The 16,618-nt window shown below is 37.5% G+C and overlaps 2 protein-coding genes and 1 pseudogene across 2 annotated transcripts; all 3 read right to left on the bottom strand.

The window, feature by feature from the left end:
• Nucleotides 1-1,053: 1,053 nt before the first annotated feature.
• LOC113299009 lies at nt 1,054-4,893 on the bottom strand (annotated as a pseudogene).
• Nucleotides 4,894-5,519: 626 nt separating this feature from the next.
• LOC113299003 (MLO-like protein 5) lies at nt 5,520-10,325 on the bottom strand. Its single transcript, XM_026547931.1, has 15 exons — nt 9,915-10,325; nt 9,499-9,556; nt 8,838-9,358; nt 8,588-8,704; nt 8,151-8,211; nt 7,939-8,027; nt 7,596-7,670; nt 7,430-7,518; nt 7,259-7,308; nt 7,113-7,153; nt 6,857-7,030; nt 6,613-6,648; nt 6,461-6,528; nt 6,321-6,381; nt 5,520-6,192 (listed from the first exon to the last, which is right to left on the bottom strand). The coding sequence occupies exons 1-15, from the start codon at nt 10,053-10,055 to the stop codon at nt 5,899-5,901; spliced, it is 1,875 nt and encodes a 624-aa protein (XP_026403716.1). The 5' UTR covers nt 10,056-10,325; the 3' UTR covers nt 5,520-5,898.
• A 1,023-nt stretch (nt 10,326-11,348) lies between these two features.
• LOC113298998 (protein S-acyltransferase 21-like) lies at nt 11,349-15,305 on the bottom strand. The gene is made up of 10 exons (XM_026547919.1): nt 14,884-15,305; nt 14,457-14,570; nt 14,254-14,374; nt 13,625-13,830; nt 13,418-13,486; nt 13,256-13,327; nt 13,004-13,132; nt 12,809-12,889; nt 12,523-12,732; nt 11,349-12,424 (listed from the first exon to the last, which is right to left on the bottom strand). The coding sequence occupies exons 1-10, from the start codon at nt 14,926-14,928 to the stop codon at nt 11,483-11,485; spliced, it is 1,989 nt and encodes a 662-aa protein (XP_026403704.1). The 5' UTR covers nt 14,929-15,305; the 3' UTR covers nt 11,349-11,482.
• Between the last annotated feature and the right edge of the window lie 1,313 nt (nt 15,306-16,618).

The following is a 16,618-nucleotide window of genomic DNA, read 5'->3' as shown; positions in this document are numbered from 1 at the left end:
GCTGATAAGTCATCAAGTTCAACAGGAGGAAATCTGCAAGATAGCAATAGTTGCCTGGTGCATTTGGACAACTAGATGTGACACTGTTTTCAAGGGTCTGAAGATTGCAGTTGATGCAATTGTTCACAGATGCAAGATAAAAATAGAGCTCCTTAAGAGAAAACATCCTAGTTTGATTCCCCAAACTCCTAGACAGTGTAGAGTTAATCTGCAATGGTCTCCACCACCAGTGGATACTTATCAAATTAATATTGATGGCTCTTTTCATTATGATCAAAAAATAGGTGGCATTGGTCTGATAATGCGTGATTTTGCAGGTAACCACAGGGGCTCAAAATGCATCTATCTAGTAGCAGCTGGGAGCCCCGAGCAAGTAGAATGCACAGGTCTATGGGAAGCACTAAAGTGGGCGCGTGAGAAGAATCTAGAGAAGGTAGAATTCGATCCGGATTCGCAACTAGTAGCTGATGCAATAAACAAATAAAGATGCAATATAGACCGGAGGATTCGTAATATGCTCTAAGACATTAAAAATATTTTTGTTAATAATAGTTCCTGACATTGTAGATTTGTGCCTAAGGAGAAAAATAAAGTAGCACATATATTGGCAAACTTTGCTGGAGTGTCTTGTATTAGCAGTGTTTGGTTATTATCATCTCGTCTTGTATTAACAGTGTTTGGTTATTATCATCTCCTGACAACATTCAGTACCAACTTCAGGAAGATGCAAAATTTGTAACCTCTGAAATCTAATCAATACATCTCTTTGTTTCAAAAAAAAAAAAAATCCCTAATGGGACCAAGCCACTAACTCTTGAGCTGGTTGAGTTAGATTTCAAAACACAAACATATCGAGTTAGATTTGAGCTGGTTGAGTTAGATTTCAAAACACAAACATATTGAGTTAGATTCAAGTGATTTTATTGAGTTAGATTCAAGTGATTTCAGGTAGATTCGGAGGAGTCGGATCCCAAGAAAAGAAAGAAGGATATCCGATCAAAGATTCATAGGTGTAGTTTATCAAATTTACTTGAAGATCAAAACAAAACAGAATTAGACATAAATTACAATTTCAGCTATTAGTAGATCAAAATACGAGTCGGCATCACCGAAATGGACGAATCATACAAGTGGGTACTGATACCGCCCCGATTCCTGATACAGCCGGCATTAGAGACTGTAATTCATAAAGTTCTTTCTTCTACTGTATTGCACATTTTGCACTCATGTTCTCACATATGATTCATTAGAAAAACGAGTGTTGAAATAAAAAGCACAACAAAAAGAATCTGAACCCAACAACCCAACAGCATAATGAATCTAATAAAATTTTCTTCACTCAGTGAAGAAAATTTTGCAACTCTAATAACTTACACTATCTATTTTAACTATCTAACAGAACTCGTCGATGGTTTCAAGAAGATCATCAACCTCTTGCCTGAGGGAAGTTAGCTTCTGCTGATGTGGAGCAACACGGTTCTCTATATCCCGTCCCCCAGACTTCTTCTCATAACCTTCCACCACAATCGAGTGTTTCAACATCAGTTTCTCTTCCATCTCTTTCTCCTTCCCAACCAAGTCCTCAACCTAAATAAATACATTAGGGAAAATTGCAGGTAATTACAGTAACATTGAAGACAACAAATTTAGGTCAAGGAAATTAGATTAAACCTTAGTCCAAATCTGAGCTGCTTGTGGGGACGACTGCAAGAAAATTAGTAAAGGCTTCATGTCTTTTGATAAATCCTTCAACAGACTGATGGCAAGTTTACGGACTGCTTTGCAAGCTTGAACATCTCCTGTCCTGGAAATATCGCGTAATGATGCGTCCAGCTTATCATGCACTGCTAAACAGCGGTTCATTATGTTCTGGAACTGCTGAATAGTTGCTTGTACCTGAAATGAAAGACGAATAGTGAGTTCGGAGAAATTAAACTCTTAACCACATTTTTTATTATGTACAATATTCATTAGAATTGGTACTTGAAATTTAATACTTACCTCATCCAACTGCAATTTTGCCAAATAAGAAGCAGAAGATTTTGAGATTGAAAAATCAGCATGCATATAAGCGATGCAAGTGATGAAAAGAAAGAGAAATCCACATATCAACATTAACGGCTCCATAAGTAATGATAAGCTGTTGAATCTGTAATACACCTGAACCCAAAGAAATGAAAAGTTTTTCATCAATATAAGAACTGAAGAAAAAAAACATCACAAAAATACACCTCGCCAAAGAAGTGGCATCAGAACTGAAAAAATTTGTGCCAACCATGAGATGCACCCAAAAACAACTCTAAAACAAGAATATAAGAAAATCACACCATGTTAAAGAGGACGCAAGTTAAAGGTGCACCTGAAAATACTGATTATGCTCTGGCACAACATTAGTCTTCTCTAGCAAAACCACAGGGCGCCCGAGAATATCCAGGTTGGAATATTTTACCTGCATTAGGAATTAAATACTGTACCTTTAATAGTGGGAACTTTCAAATCTAATAGTAGCGAACAGAAAAAAGAAGTTCAAACGAAGAAACCAATAACAACAAAAAAAAAGACGAAGAAAAACAGAAAAAATCAAGGAACAAGTTGAGCGGTGTTCACTTCTTCCTGTTGTTTCACTCCAAATGGAACCGAAACAGAAATATCTTTTGACCCTTCAGGCAAAACAACCTGTGTACAGAGTGACACCATTTTAGGAAACAAACAGACTAGACTAGTTTACGACTGATGAACTACATAAATAAGCACTGTGGTATGATGAATTCCTGAGAAATACAACCTGATAGTTTACTAAGCATTCTAACTGTAACTTAAAAAGAACTTAAATGATTCCAAGAGAAAAGCAGCATAGAAGCAAATACACTTGCCTTCATGATAAGATTATCAACCACCAAATCTTCCATTGGACTACCATAAGAAAAATTTAAGAAACGCTTGCCCTCTGACGCAAATAAAAAGTCTTCGAGTGGCAAACCATAGCCAATGGTAAAAGCTGTTCTTCAGCCGCCAAAAATAGGGAACCTAGGTTCAATTTCCAGTACTGTCTGCATATGCAAACCAACTAAAGTGAAAATTACAAACATAAAGAAAAACCTATTCCTCTTTGAAATATATTTCCATATCATGAATTATTCCTCATATCGCAGCTTTCAGCATTTCCACTCATAGTTCACCTTTCTAGAATCCCCCCATACATGTGAGGTTGAGATATTGCCAATTTCATCCCTGTAATAAATTGAATGAGCTCCTCGTGGCAATTTAGCAATAAGGCGCTGAAATGACGATACTCCTCTTACTTGTGGTCTAGCTTGGTAATCAAGTCTGTTGTTGCATCCAAGATGACATGCAAGGGTCAGAATGCCAGAATTAACAACAGGCGTAAAATAATTTAACAAGAATGAAATAAGAACAATAAACCAACCTTGAGAATCCCCCCTTGTTTAGAGCACCTCCATGTGCAACTTTGTAATGCTCTGTCACCTGTACATTACCCCAATGAGAAATTTCTATCTCTCGCACCAGCTCTTGAGCAACAGCAAAGGGTCGATTGTTTTCATAATGAACTACAACAGGGGAGTATGAAAATGGAGGAAGACCCTCATATGGACCATATTTAAGTTCTGATTCCACGAGCTTCGAATTTTCAAGTTTTGTAAATGATTCAACTCTGGAACTAGGCAGTTTAACATTGAGTGATTGGAACTTGACTTTGTAAGGTGAGAGAAAGTAGGCACTATCCTGATATACAACAAGCTGAATATCAGCCTGAGTAATCTCCTCTGGGAATGGCTGCAAAGAATGAGTGTACACAGCGAAGACTTCCAGAGTTAAGCTTTCCCCTTTACTCAAACCCTTAGGCAAAGACACTGAATAAAGCGTCAAAGCTGGAGACATTCCATCAGGGTGGATAACTTGAGCTGGTAAATTGATAGAAGAGCCTTTCGATTTTCCTTTGCCTTCAATTAATGATACTACCATATGTGCCATTTTCTTAACTTGGAAACCAGGAAATGACAATAAAACCTCTGACACCACGTTTGGACCTTCATTCTCTACCTATAAAGAGTGTATTAAAGAAATTTCAGAAATAACATAACAATATATCAACAATCAATTATGCCTGTAAAGCAAGTCCATCAGATTGTACTCGGTTTACCGTGCAAATGTGTAATATGCCTCAACCCTATCGACATTATAGTTAGGTTTTGATAGTAGTTCGTGGTTTGAACCCTAATAACAAGTAGTATCCACAACTTTATTACCTTTTAGTTCTACATATAAATCTAGAATTAGTTTTTACATTTTCATCATGCAAATTTAACCAAATAGCAAGCACAACCCAACCTCAAAATTTTCGCATAATCTGGAAAATTCACATGCAGAAAAGCATCATTCCTACTTAAAAAAAACTCAAAAGAAAAAGAAAAATCACCTTTAGAGACGAACTGATCCGTAGAATCTGTGAAGTCAAATCAATCTGCAAAAGAATCACAACGAAGACCATACAAAAATTTAGCAAGAACTCGAACCAGCTAAACAATTTTCCATTAACAATCTCTTTCATGAAACAAAATCACAAATTATACAACATTGCTTAGATTTGTAAGAAATAAGAAAAAGCTCCTCCTAATTATACTTGGATCAAGCTTAATCAAATAAGATCAGTCAAAATAACTTAAAATCCCAATTTTGTTATCAAAATTAGGTCACTCATACTTACTTTTCGTTCAACTTTCGAGAGGATAAAGTCTGAAACTACGGGTGTTGAGAGAAAAGACATCGCAAGAACAAATACTATAAATCGAAACCCCATTTTTTCCATTCTGTCTGTGGCGTTCGATCCCTAGAACCTCGCAGCCTCTCGGAAGAAGAAAGTGGTGACTGGTGTGGTGAGCGTCACTCTAGCTTATGCAGTGTGCCCATTAATAAAGACGCCTTATCTTTCTTACTTGGGGCGTCCTGGTTCTTCATTGACCGTTGACCGCATTTACCAGATTCCAAAATCTGACACAACTCAGCTTTCATGATGGACAGTGAGCTGCATTATTACCTCCTCTCGCTTGATGAACTTGAATTTGATATCAGGCATACTCTTTCAAGTATTGTAAAATCTCTCATGTAAAGAGAGACTTAAATAAAATTGCAGACTGTGTTGCAAAAAAAGTTAGGAAAGACAAACTCTTACTAGAAGAGTACAAGGCTTGCAGTGCCTAGAACTGCCTAATTAATAAACTCTCCGTGTTATCAAAAAAAAATATCAGGCATACTCTTTGCAGAGACGTTTTAACTTCCAGAATCCTATCTATGACTTTCCAAGGGATCTCTTCTGACATTTCAGCAACGATACTCATGATCGCTTGGCAGTCTCCTTTTATGATACATTTGTAGAACCCCCATCCGCAGTCGCAGTGTATAGACATGATTTTTATCTTACCAATACATCACAACACCATTTTTGTTACACGATCTTACTTTAGCAACAACTTCATTAATATGTTGCAATGCAGGTAAAATACAATAATGATTCAATGAATGAAACAATTTTATGTATTAACAGAATTCTCATCTGGCTAAAAAGGCTCAGTTTCTTGGATACATAAACATTATCCCTACACCAGATTTGCAGCTTCTACTGCTTTTTAAAAGCAATACAAACAACAAATGATCCATCTAAGCGTATCGTATAATTTTTCATTACAAGAGAAGAAAAAAATTGTGCCCTCAACTCAATAATCACAAGGTTGGAGGGTAAACAATGAAACTAAGGTGTACTAGCCATTTCTTTTTGGTATGCCTGTGCAAATGTTCTTCCCCTTGAATCACAGTACAGGATAATGCCAATTACTGCCGCTGGACAGTACAATATCACAACAACTTTAACAACAAACAAAATCATGGTCCGCTTAGTAAGTCAGTTGGACCTCGTTGGGTTATTAACTCTACTTCATGTTGATCGTGATCAACGTTGGCAATAAGAGTAGCTGCTGAAGACGATTGAGGATCTGAAGGTCGTCTAGGAGAATTAGATGGGGATCCACCTGGGCTCCCACCCAGTGTTCTAGTTGGAGTTTTTGGTTTCTTCCCTGTCCCCCCTTCAGCTTTCTTGTGAACTGCATTCTTATGCCACTGCTTCAGTGCTTTCGACGTTTGCTCGTCAAATATTGACTTCTTCATGGTTGACCCCATCTGCAAATATCCCGCCAAATTATTGTTAGCAATCACTTACAAGGTTCAGACCAAAAAATCTTCTTTTTCATTTCTACATATGGTCTTCGCTTTACATTTAAGTTGTATAAGTAGTGTGACAAAAGTACCTGAGTTACGAGGGCATAAAGGGGAAGTGTAATGTAGCTGCACATAAACTGAACTAAAACCCTGCAACATATGAGATGAAACTCAGCCATTTTGATCTTTGCCATAAAGCATCTATCAACTCACTGGATTAAACTCTTACCCCAGAATGACTCTGAGAATTATCAAATTGAAATTTTGATGGAAGCAAGATCTTAACCCGAACTCATACTGCACAAGAATATGCATCTGTTATGTTAATATCGTATGGCAGAAAACCATAAAAAAAGAATAAGGAGAACTGCTATTCATTACCCATATCCACAAGAAATATGTTATCTGGAACGCGTTCTGCAACATAAATAAAAACGATTGTCATTCTTGACAGTTATCCAAGAACAGTTCAGGAGTGGCCACAACCCCCATAATATGAAATAAGACATACGATACCACTCCCATAATACAAAAGGTTACTGGATAGTGCAAGAATTTTAAATAAACTCAAATGATGACTTTGTATATTCAGTCTAACAGTGAAAGAAAAGAAGCATGAATTTACCTGAAACAGGGTGAAATGTATTAGATAAAGAATCAGTGGAGGCCAAGCAAACCAAAAATGCCTGTCACTGACTTGAACAAGAGGAATCCCTTGAACAACTGCATGTCTCTGTTGGATTTCAAGAGCCATTTGTGTTATGATAGCTTGAAGCTTCGTTCCGACAGCCAATATTACCTGTGTGCATTCGTCCATCAGAACTCATGTATACAAAAGAAGCATCCTAACTTCTTTAGTTTGAGATATGAATTTTACTTACAAATAGAGGCGTTACGGATACCCAAAACATTGCCTGCCATCCTGAAATGGAATACAACGGCATAATGAACACAAGCCTTTCATTCTACTTAAATATGATTGCGACTTTTATTTTTACTAGGAACAAGTGCTGAGAAGTTAACTGACCACTAACATTAAGAAGCAAGTAGAGAACCACGGAAGCCCATAACAAAGGACTGCAGAAATCAAAAGGAGGAATAAAAACGTAAGATCGTAAAAACTATGACTAATATAGAACAGTAAAAATTTGACTCTATTGTTTTGGCTTCTGAGAGAATACAAAAAATGGAAATTTACCTGATACCGACAACTACTTTGAAGTCATCTTCTAATGACCTTTTAATATATTTCTGAAAATTGAACTTACTTCCAGGTGCTAAATGAACCTATCAGAGGAAAATAATCAGCATATATAACAACACATATCAAAAATATGATTCCTAGTCTAGTTAGAATAACTCACGGTTACAAATCCATTACGCATGGTATGGTAATCGGCCCTACGGACAGACCGGAAAAATTGCCGCAAGAAAGAACCCTGCAAAAGTGGAACATAATGGAGAAAAATCAAAATTTGAAGGCTGTAGAAGATACAATGAGCACAAAAATTGGTGATTTGCTAAATATGGCTGGATGAAATGAACTATCTATTGTTGGTGTTTCCTTATAGTGCTTACTATTGGAAATACACATGCCATGCTGTCAATCAGGACTCGTGGAAAAACAAGCAATCTTTGAAACATTTTAATTCAACAACAAAAAAAAAACATACACTATGTCTTAGAAAGATTGAGAGATGGTCTTACAACATAGAAGAAGAACCGAGTTCTAGTCCAGAAAGTTGCATGAGATTTCACAAAAGATGTCTCGTGAGTAAGCCTAAATCGTGCAGGATCTGCGTGAATGTTGTCATCAGAAGAAATGTGGTGATGGTAGATGACCAGGAATTCATGTTTGAGAGACTATGTAAACTGCTAATACGAGTATAAGATGAAAAAAATCCCGTGCAACAAAGTACCGTTTGAATCTTCGTAGTCATTGGATGAAATCTCTGACTCCCATTCCTTCCACCCACGAATCTGCATGGCATAGCACCGAGAGTAAACAGCAACCCAATATAAAGTCTGATTTAATAATTAATATAAGCAGGCCAGCTCCGAAAGTACAGCATAGTCTGATTTAATATAACCAGGCTAACTCCAAAAGTACAGCATAGTCTGATTTAATATAAGCAGCCTAGCTCTGAACTGAGCTTTTACAAAGCCATGTCAGCCCCATCATTATCAGGAAACATGAGGTGACCTGAGTAGGTTCCTTCTCCCAATTCGATTTTATGGCAGGTCATTCTTTTGATTGACACTGAAGACTGATCCTACATCTAGATGCTTATATCTGATAAACCAGAAATGCATTTGTTACAAGAAAATGGTGAGGATAGTCTATATTTATACACACCTTAAGTCTTCCAAGCATCATTGTTGATGCACTAAATATGACATGAAAGATGGCCAAAAAGAATATGAAGATGTGTAGCTGATGTAATCCATGTAAGGATATAAGTGGCTCAAAACCCTGTTGACAGAAATCAAGTTAGGAATGGAATGAGGGACAAGATTGTGAGTAAATAAAAATGGACTAGAGAAGACTAGAAAAAGTTTTATTATTTAAAAAATTCAAGGATGGAATTCACAAAACATTTACTTACATCCTTGCATTGAAAATTCTCTGAATCAGCAGACAAAACTCTACGATTATCCCACAAAAGCCTCCGATGATGGTCACCAGGCCCATGTTCTGATTCACCAGCTTCATGGCCACTATCAGTGGTGGGAGGCGAATGTTCACCAGTCTCGTGTTCTGATTCACCAGCTTCATGGCCACTATCAGTGGTGGGAGGCGAATGTTCACCACTCTCATGTTCTGACTCACCAGCTTCATGGCCACTATCAGGCGAATGTTCACCAGTCTCATGTTCTGACTCACCAGCTTCATGGCCACTATCAGGCGAATGTTCACCAGTCCCGTGTTCTAATTCACCATCACCATGGCCACTATCTGGAGAATGAGGCGACAGTGGTGGCACATGACTAGTGTCCACATCATGGTGGTTGCCTCCATAAGCACATGGCAGCATTGTATCTGCAATCCTCAGGGGAACACAGATTTTGGCAATGTAGTTCTGGCCGAAAGTCAAGAGTAAGGAGATAAATCCTAGAACCATCAACTCTGCAAACAAGAAAAGAAACGACCGGTTAGCCATACATAAAAGAATGCATCAGACTAGAAAAACCAATACGAATGGGGAACAATTTTCTTTTTTTTTTGGGTGTGTAGTGCATATGAATAAACACGGGATGCGTTCATACCTCCTTTAACCTTCTCAAGAGCTTCATATAGAGCTAATTTTTTTCTTTCTGTAAACCACTGAAATGGAAGTATCGTATGACAATTAGCTAATAGCAAAGACAGTATTGAAATCAACAAAACGAAACCAAATAAAATTAAAAAGAAAATGACAAATCAAAATTTTCCATGTTAGTCACCTCAAAACTATGATCCATTCAATTAATTATGACCCAAGATGGATAGATGAAATCAAATACAGCTAGAACCCATTTCAAAAATCAATGTGGGCAAACCTAGTTAGAGAAAAATCTATAATTTTACGCCGTGGATAACACGTGATAAAGATGTTCTTACGAGAATCGATCCTAGCTCAAGAATTTCATGCGACATTGCTAAAAGATAAATCCAATTTATTACATGATCTGCAAAATCATACCTCTCCAACACGATGAAGAACCTTTTCAAGTATAATGGATAACACAATAATAACAGCAACAACAATTGCAACTGCCCATGTTGGTGTTTGATCAAGCTCTCTTGAATGTGATGTTGCACCTCTGTTCATTTCTTCTCCCATGATTTACCAATTATATCTGCCACAATACCTTGCGCATATATATGTCCTTCAGATGGGTGAATTTTCAATGCACACATTCAAGAAATCCTGCATAGATTCTGATCAAATAAAAATCTATCAGACAAACAGGGGGAGACAGAGAGGGGGAGAGGAGAGAGATTTTTTTTTTTCTTCCTTCTTTGAATCTCTGAAACTTACAAAACTACGGTGGTGGTAGCGCGAAAGGAGTGCAAAATCAATTTATTTTTATTTTTTGGTCGGTGGCAATTTCCTTTGCCATTTGTTTTCTCGTACATATAGAGAGAAAAAAAAATACCAAAAACTAAACAAATTCATTTTTTATTTAATTACACCTTCTGCCACTCCAAACCAAGTATTTGGGCAACCTGCTCTGTCTTCTATCACCATGTTTTACTGGTAAGTGGTATTAGGACGGTGCTAATAACTTCCTGCCATTGCCATTAATCATATCACGTGAGAAATTCGTGAACCGATCCGAATCTCCGGCATGAGGTTTCACCCATATCACTTGTAGTTCAATGAGCTACCTTGAAAGTTTGTTGGATCAGCGTTTTAAGTGTAGTCCGTACTATTTGTGTCAATGGATTAGTGCGATCCAAAAAAAAAAAGAGATAAAAGGGTGTAGGCCGAAGAATTATAATCAAAGGGGTATGGATAGTTTATTTAGCAATTAGGCCAAGTCCTATGATCTTCTAATCTAGCATATAATCAAAGGTGATAGATATTCCGTCAAAGTTAGCAAGAGTATACAGATTAAGTAGTGTTTGGTTATTATCTCCTCTTAGTTGTATCATTGATCAACTTCAAGAAGATGCAACTATTGTAAACACTGTATTTTAATCAATACATTCTTCTGGTTTAAAAATCAAAATAAGAACACAAGAACTAAAGCTTACATGACTAGATATCTGGACGATTGGGAAGACAAATCCAGGAAGTTCATTTCACATGGAAGTTCTCCAATGGAAGTTTAGTCCAGATAGTATTAATATTGGTCATGTTATTTTATTTTATTTTTTGTCAACTGCATAAACAGTGGATTGCGTTTGGTTGTCAGGAAATGTTATAAATACAGAATTTTGTTTTCCTAGTTTCATTTGAAACTTTAACTGTCCTTTATTCCTCGAATTTGTCCTTACGTTGTTCATTTCCCTAACTGATGCCCAAAAAGGGATAAGGTAGCAGCGGACTCTTAAGTTCTTTTGGAGCTTCTCAATTATGATAACAGAAAAGAAAATAGCAAAAGAAATTCCTGATGATACAGTTAGATTAGTTAAATTTTTGAAGTTTCTTTATATAATGTTAGTAATGCCCAAAAGGGAAATGATGAAACATCCAAGGAAAAGAAACAAAACAACGGAATTGCATACCTAAATGATTGAACCTTTTCATATTCATGAAGACCTTTAAGGCAGTCTAGAAGTTGATAGCTGGTTTGTATGAGAATCAGTGGGAACAAACACAGGAAGCTGACCTCCTCTCTCTGATCTACCTTGCTGTTGATAGTGGCTTGAAGTTGAGCCTCTTTCCAAACCACTGGCCCCTGACAAACCGACACCATGTCTAGGACCCCTCTTTAACCCTTCATTGACAAGAGGACCACCAAAGAATATAGACTGACCCGTGTAAAGTAACTCTGCTCCAGCAACTTGAGAAGCAGAAGAAGTCCCTGTATTTCTAGAAGCTGTTGACATAAATCGTCCAGCTTCTTGATCCCAAAACACTGAGTTTCTCGTGTTCTCTCCAACGCCCACATTGTTTTTCTTAATTGGGTTCATTTCTACAGTTTCACGTGGGATGATATCTGTCCCTCCTTCACTGGCTTTTGCCGACCATGGAGATTGATCAGCCGAAGATTGATACATTGGATTGAACTGTGCTCTATCATGAGGAACTCTTTGTTCCATTGGAGGAGTAAGCATGTTAGTGCGGTGAGGACTGTTAAAACTACTAACGCTATTAGCACAAGTGTCAAGATCCTCTACACTGGCACGACTAGGAGGGTAAGAACTCTTACGAGATATCCCTACAATCCCAGATCCAGCCTCTCTGGTATTAAAACCATGATCCGTGTTGTTCATAGGGCTGCTTCTAACGCTAGCGCTACCACTTGATAAATGACCTGCATCGGATGGGTGATGACGCGAATTTACAGGTCGTAATACAGATGATGATGCCCTAGCTTTTGCAGCTGCTTTTATTGCTTCGTTTGAATCCAACTTTGCTAGCTTCCAGGCACTGATACGAACTGGTTGTCGGGGTAAGCCTTTTTCCTTGTTGGATAACTCAAGATCTGGATCTACTGTTGATGGTACACGTCCAGGTCCCAGATGTGGAATTATTTCGTCCTATCAGGTATGCAGCGGAACGATCAAATATTACCAAGTAGACACAAGCATGATACAGCAAATCTGGACATGCAGAGTGGAGAAATAAAAATTAGTACCTGATGGTCCATGAATATTCTAGGGGGTGTGCACCAAGCACCTTTGTATTGTAAGCCCATCCCAAGAGAGCTTCTTCCACTTATAGCAGTTACTGCTGAGCTGGTTGGTGAAGAGGGTAGACTTTGCTGCTCCATTCCCCCATCAACAGATGGCCCCGGAGGTTCACTTTGTGTCCTCATGGCCACCACATATTCGTAGGTGGTAATTCCCTGTAATAAAGTTCAGGTGGTTATGTATTTGGACACTCCAGTGAATGTGCAAAACACTACAGGTTTTGTAATGTACCTTTCGTATCAAAATCATGTGGAAAAAGAATAGTTCTCCTAAAGGCACAGTAGCCAAAAGAGAAACAGCTGTACATATGGCCTGAAACAAAAGAGATAACTCAGATAAGTGATAAGCCTATTTACAATAAGTACATTGAGGTATCTTGTAAAATGCAAACAATGAAATGCCAAAGCAAGGTCTAGCGGAACATACAACCAAAGATGCCAATATCGGTCGGGAGAAACCAACTCCAAGCCTCTCTTCTATTCGATTTGCTGTACCCTTTTTATCAACAAAACACAGGACCAGGACAGCAATACCAACCCCACATTCAACAGCGAGCTGATACGGAAGAAGAGAGATAAGTAAATATAAAATAATTCAAATTAAGAAAACTTAAAAGCTTGATCAGATTTTGAATAAAGAAAACGAAGGCTATCATCAGCCCAATTAGTGTTGACGTACCCATAGAAGACTGAATGCCATGAGAGACACAAACGTGACGTAGTTTTTCCTCCCCACACAATTGTTTAGCCACTGCATCACATGTGCAGTAAAGATAGAGTAAGTTTACAAGGGACATGTCAAAGATTCAGAGAGTTTGACCATACACTAGTTGGTACATACCCGACAATGATGGTCAAATCCATCAACACATTTATCACAACTTCTGCAATGTTTGCTGAACTTCCGCACCTACAACAAGAGTAAAGTTACCATGGGCAAATATTAGAAACCAGAGTCTTCAAAGACTTACTGAACGCGTTGAAGAATTCACTGTATACACATAGTCAATTTTATTTAGAATGAAAGAACTGCAGTTCCAATAGTTACCTCAGCATTACACAATGTGCAAAATAAGGCATCTTCTTCACCAGCTTGTTGCTGCATATATTCCTCATCGTTGCGGCAGTCTTCTTTCACCATACAGCCGCAAAAGACACCTCCAAGTGTTGAACAGAAACTAGAATCATGCCGAGTTGATCTTTCTCCGTTCTTCAATCCTATCTTGCCAGGCTCTCCAGTTGAAGATGCATTACCTGAATCCCCGAATGTGAAGTTCATTAAATAGTGACAATTGAGCTCATTGAGATAATTTTTAACCGGTATAGGATTATTCATATCATATTTAGACATTAATTGGGACCTAATGTCTTAGTATGACCCTAAACCTGATTCTGGAAGTTAGGTACTTGCACAGCAGCATAGTGCTAGGGATTACTCATAAAAGACAGTAAGCTTTATCCACCTATTGATTGGGACATAAAGTTTGAATAGCTTTCCAAATATTTAGAGAGCAAAAGATGAATGTAACAGTTGGACCATAATCATTTTCCTGTGACAAATATTTCCTACTCAAGTAACTCAAAAGAACATGAATGGTATAACCAGTTACCAGTCGATAGCATGGTTAGCACCATTGTCAGTATACAACACCAATCAGAAAATAAACTGCAGCTAACCTGGCAATTCATTGGTATGCTGTGACCCATATGCTGATCTCTCATCACCCGCAATAAGAATTCCAGGATCAGCAGGGTCAATTGCTGTACATCTAACATAAAGAACAAATACGGAAAGCGCCTGAAAACAAACACATTTGGAACATGAAAAACAATACTAGATAAGTGCAATTGAAAATGCAAAGGGGGATAACTCAACGTACCAAGAAAGAATAAACACCCATTGCCACATATTCATAGATGTCTTTCCCAAGGAATGGAGCAAAAAAAGCAAAGAATGCAACAGATAGCAATGAAAAAACAGTTATGGCCACAACCTGCAATATAGAGATTACGGCATAGTTAGACGTCCAACAGCTCTAGTGAATAGTCCAAGTCTAATCTAACTAATGGATCCAGCAATGCAGAATTTAGAACTTCATACCAATTTAACACATTCAAGGAATTTATCTATTTTTATCTACAAATAGAAACTAAATCATCAAAAACAAACAAAATCCCAAAACCAAAACTAAGACAAAGACAGAAAATCTGTTAAAAACGTGATAAAACCCATCGATTGAGAAAACCCTTCCTTGAATTAGCATAAGAAATAAACCCCATTTCTTCAAAATTGAATCAAGAATGTACCTGAAAAGTATGAGCAGGAAGTTGCCAACCATGGCGTCTAGCCATGACTCTAAAGAAAAATCAGAGTCAAAATGTAGAAATTAACAGCATTCAGAGTTGATGAAAGGCCAAACCAAGAATCGAAATCTAAAAAAGAAAAAGAAAAAAAGAATACTAAAAATGAGGAAAAGGAATGATTTGTTTTATCTTGAGATCGAATAAGATAAAAACCAAAGTTTGAAACCTAGGGAATGTATATCTTTGAGTTCTAGGGTTTGTAAAGTTAAAATCATCGATTTTGGAGCCATGGAAGAAGAAGAAAGAAGAAGAAGGTCTGGTTTGGTTTGGAGTTACTAACATACTACTGCTACTTATTGATAGAATGATAAAAATAAATTAAAGCGTGGTTTTCACTGCAGCGTTTTTATCCAACACACATTGCTTTTCTGTTAGTATTCAATACTTTCTCTCTCTAGTATTTGACTGGTAGTGAATGAAAGTGAAGTAGAACTGTTGCTGCCGGCACAACAATAACAATATTTTGGTGTCTCACAATAATACTTGTTTTCCCAACTTTGCAATGACACGCCTTCTTTTCGAACTTTCGATGCTAAAACAAGACAGAAGAGCAAGGTGATATATTTCGTCTGAAAATTGAGGACCTCGTATCTTGATTCTCTGTATATGGATACCTTCTGTATATATGTGTTGTAGTACGTATATTTTCGGCTGGTATTGATTATATTAGGAAAGATACCAGTTAAAGTTGGTAGGAGATTATTTCAGAGATTTTGCTAGCCAAATTTGTGTTCCAGTATCACATCTATTTAACTCCTCTTGTAAAACCTCGTAACACAGCTTGTGATAACGAGCGTTCCTTTTCACAAACTCATCGTATCATGGCATCTGAACCAGAATTGAAATAATCTAAAGAATTAAAAATTAGAAGTCGATATCTTTTTTATCAGTTTCTGAAAGCTCTGGTGCATAAGAGTCTCATCTTCCAAAGTAGTCTCTGAAACTGTGGAGTGTGCCCAATGAACCAAGACTTGATCATTTGAAGTAGGTAATGAAAGTCTGGACAAAGAGATTCAAGTCCTAACTTTGGCTTAAGTTGAGAGACACGAAAGAACGGATGAATTCCTAGATTCAGGAGGTAGTTGAAGCTTATAAGCCATTGTTCTTATCTTAGCAACCACCTGATATGGGCCAAAAAAATTTGGTGTCAGCTTCAAATTCTTTCTTAACTGCACTGAAGTTTGTCTATAAGGTTGTAATCTCAGATAAACCCAGTCACCTACTTCAAATGATCTTTCAACTCTCTTCTTATCTATTTGCTGCTCAATTTTGTGTTGTGCTTCCTCTAGTGTAGACTTAAGTATGACTCCCATAACTTGTCTCTTTTGTCTATAATCTTCAGCAGCAGGGTTGGTGGTTGTTTGATGAGAAAAAGGGCCAAACTGAGGGGGAGAATAACCATACATAACTTGGAATGGGGTGAGCTGAATGCTTGTGTGGTAATTAGTATTGAACCACCATTCTGCAAGAAATAGCCAGCTGACCCATTTTGTTGGCCTATAGCTAGTCATCATCTAAGATAAGATTCTAAACAAGAGTTTACTTTTTCAGTCTGTCCATCAGACTGGGGATAATAAGTTGTATTCATGTGCAAGGAAGTACCCAATCTGCGGAATAACTCCAGCCAGAAAATACTGGGAAAAATGTTGTCCCTATAAGATATTATGGACTTTGGTAG

Source organism: Papaver somniferum, chromosome 1, assembly GCF_003573695.1.
Source record: "Papaver somniferum cultivar HN1 chromosome 1, ASM357369v1, whole genome shotgun sequence".
NCBI classification, from domain to species: domain Eukaryota; kingdom Viridiplantae; phylum Streptophyta; class Magnoliopsida; order Ranunculales; family Papaveraceae; genus Papaver; species Papaver somniferum.
This window is presented reverse-complemented; position numbering and strand designations above follow the sequence as displayed.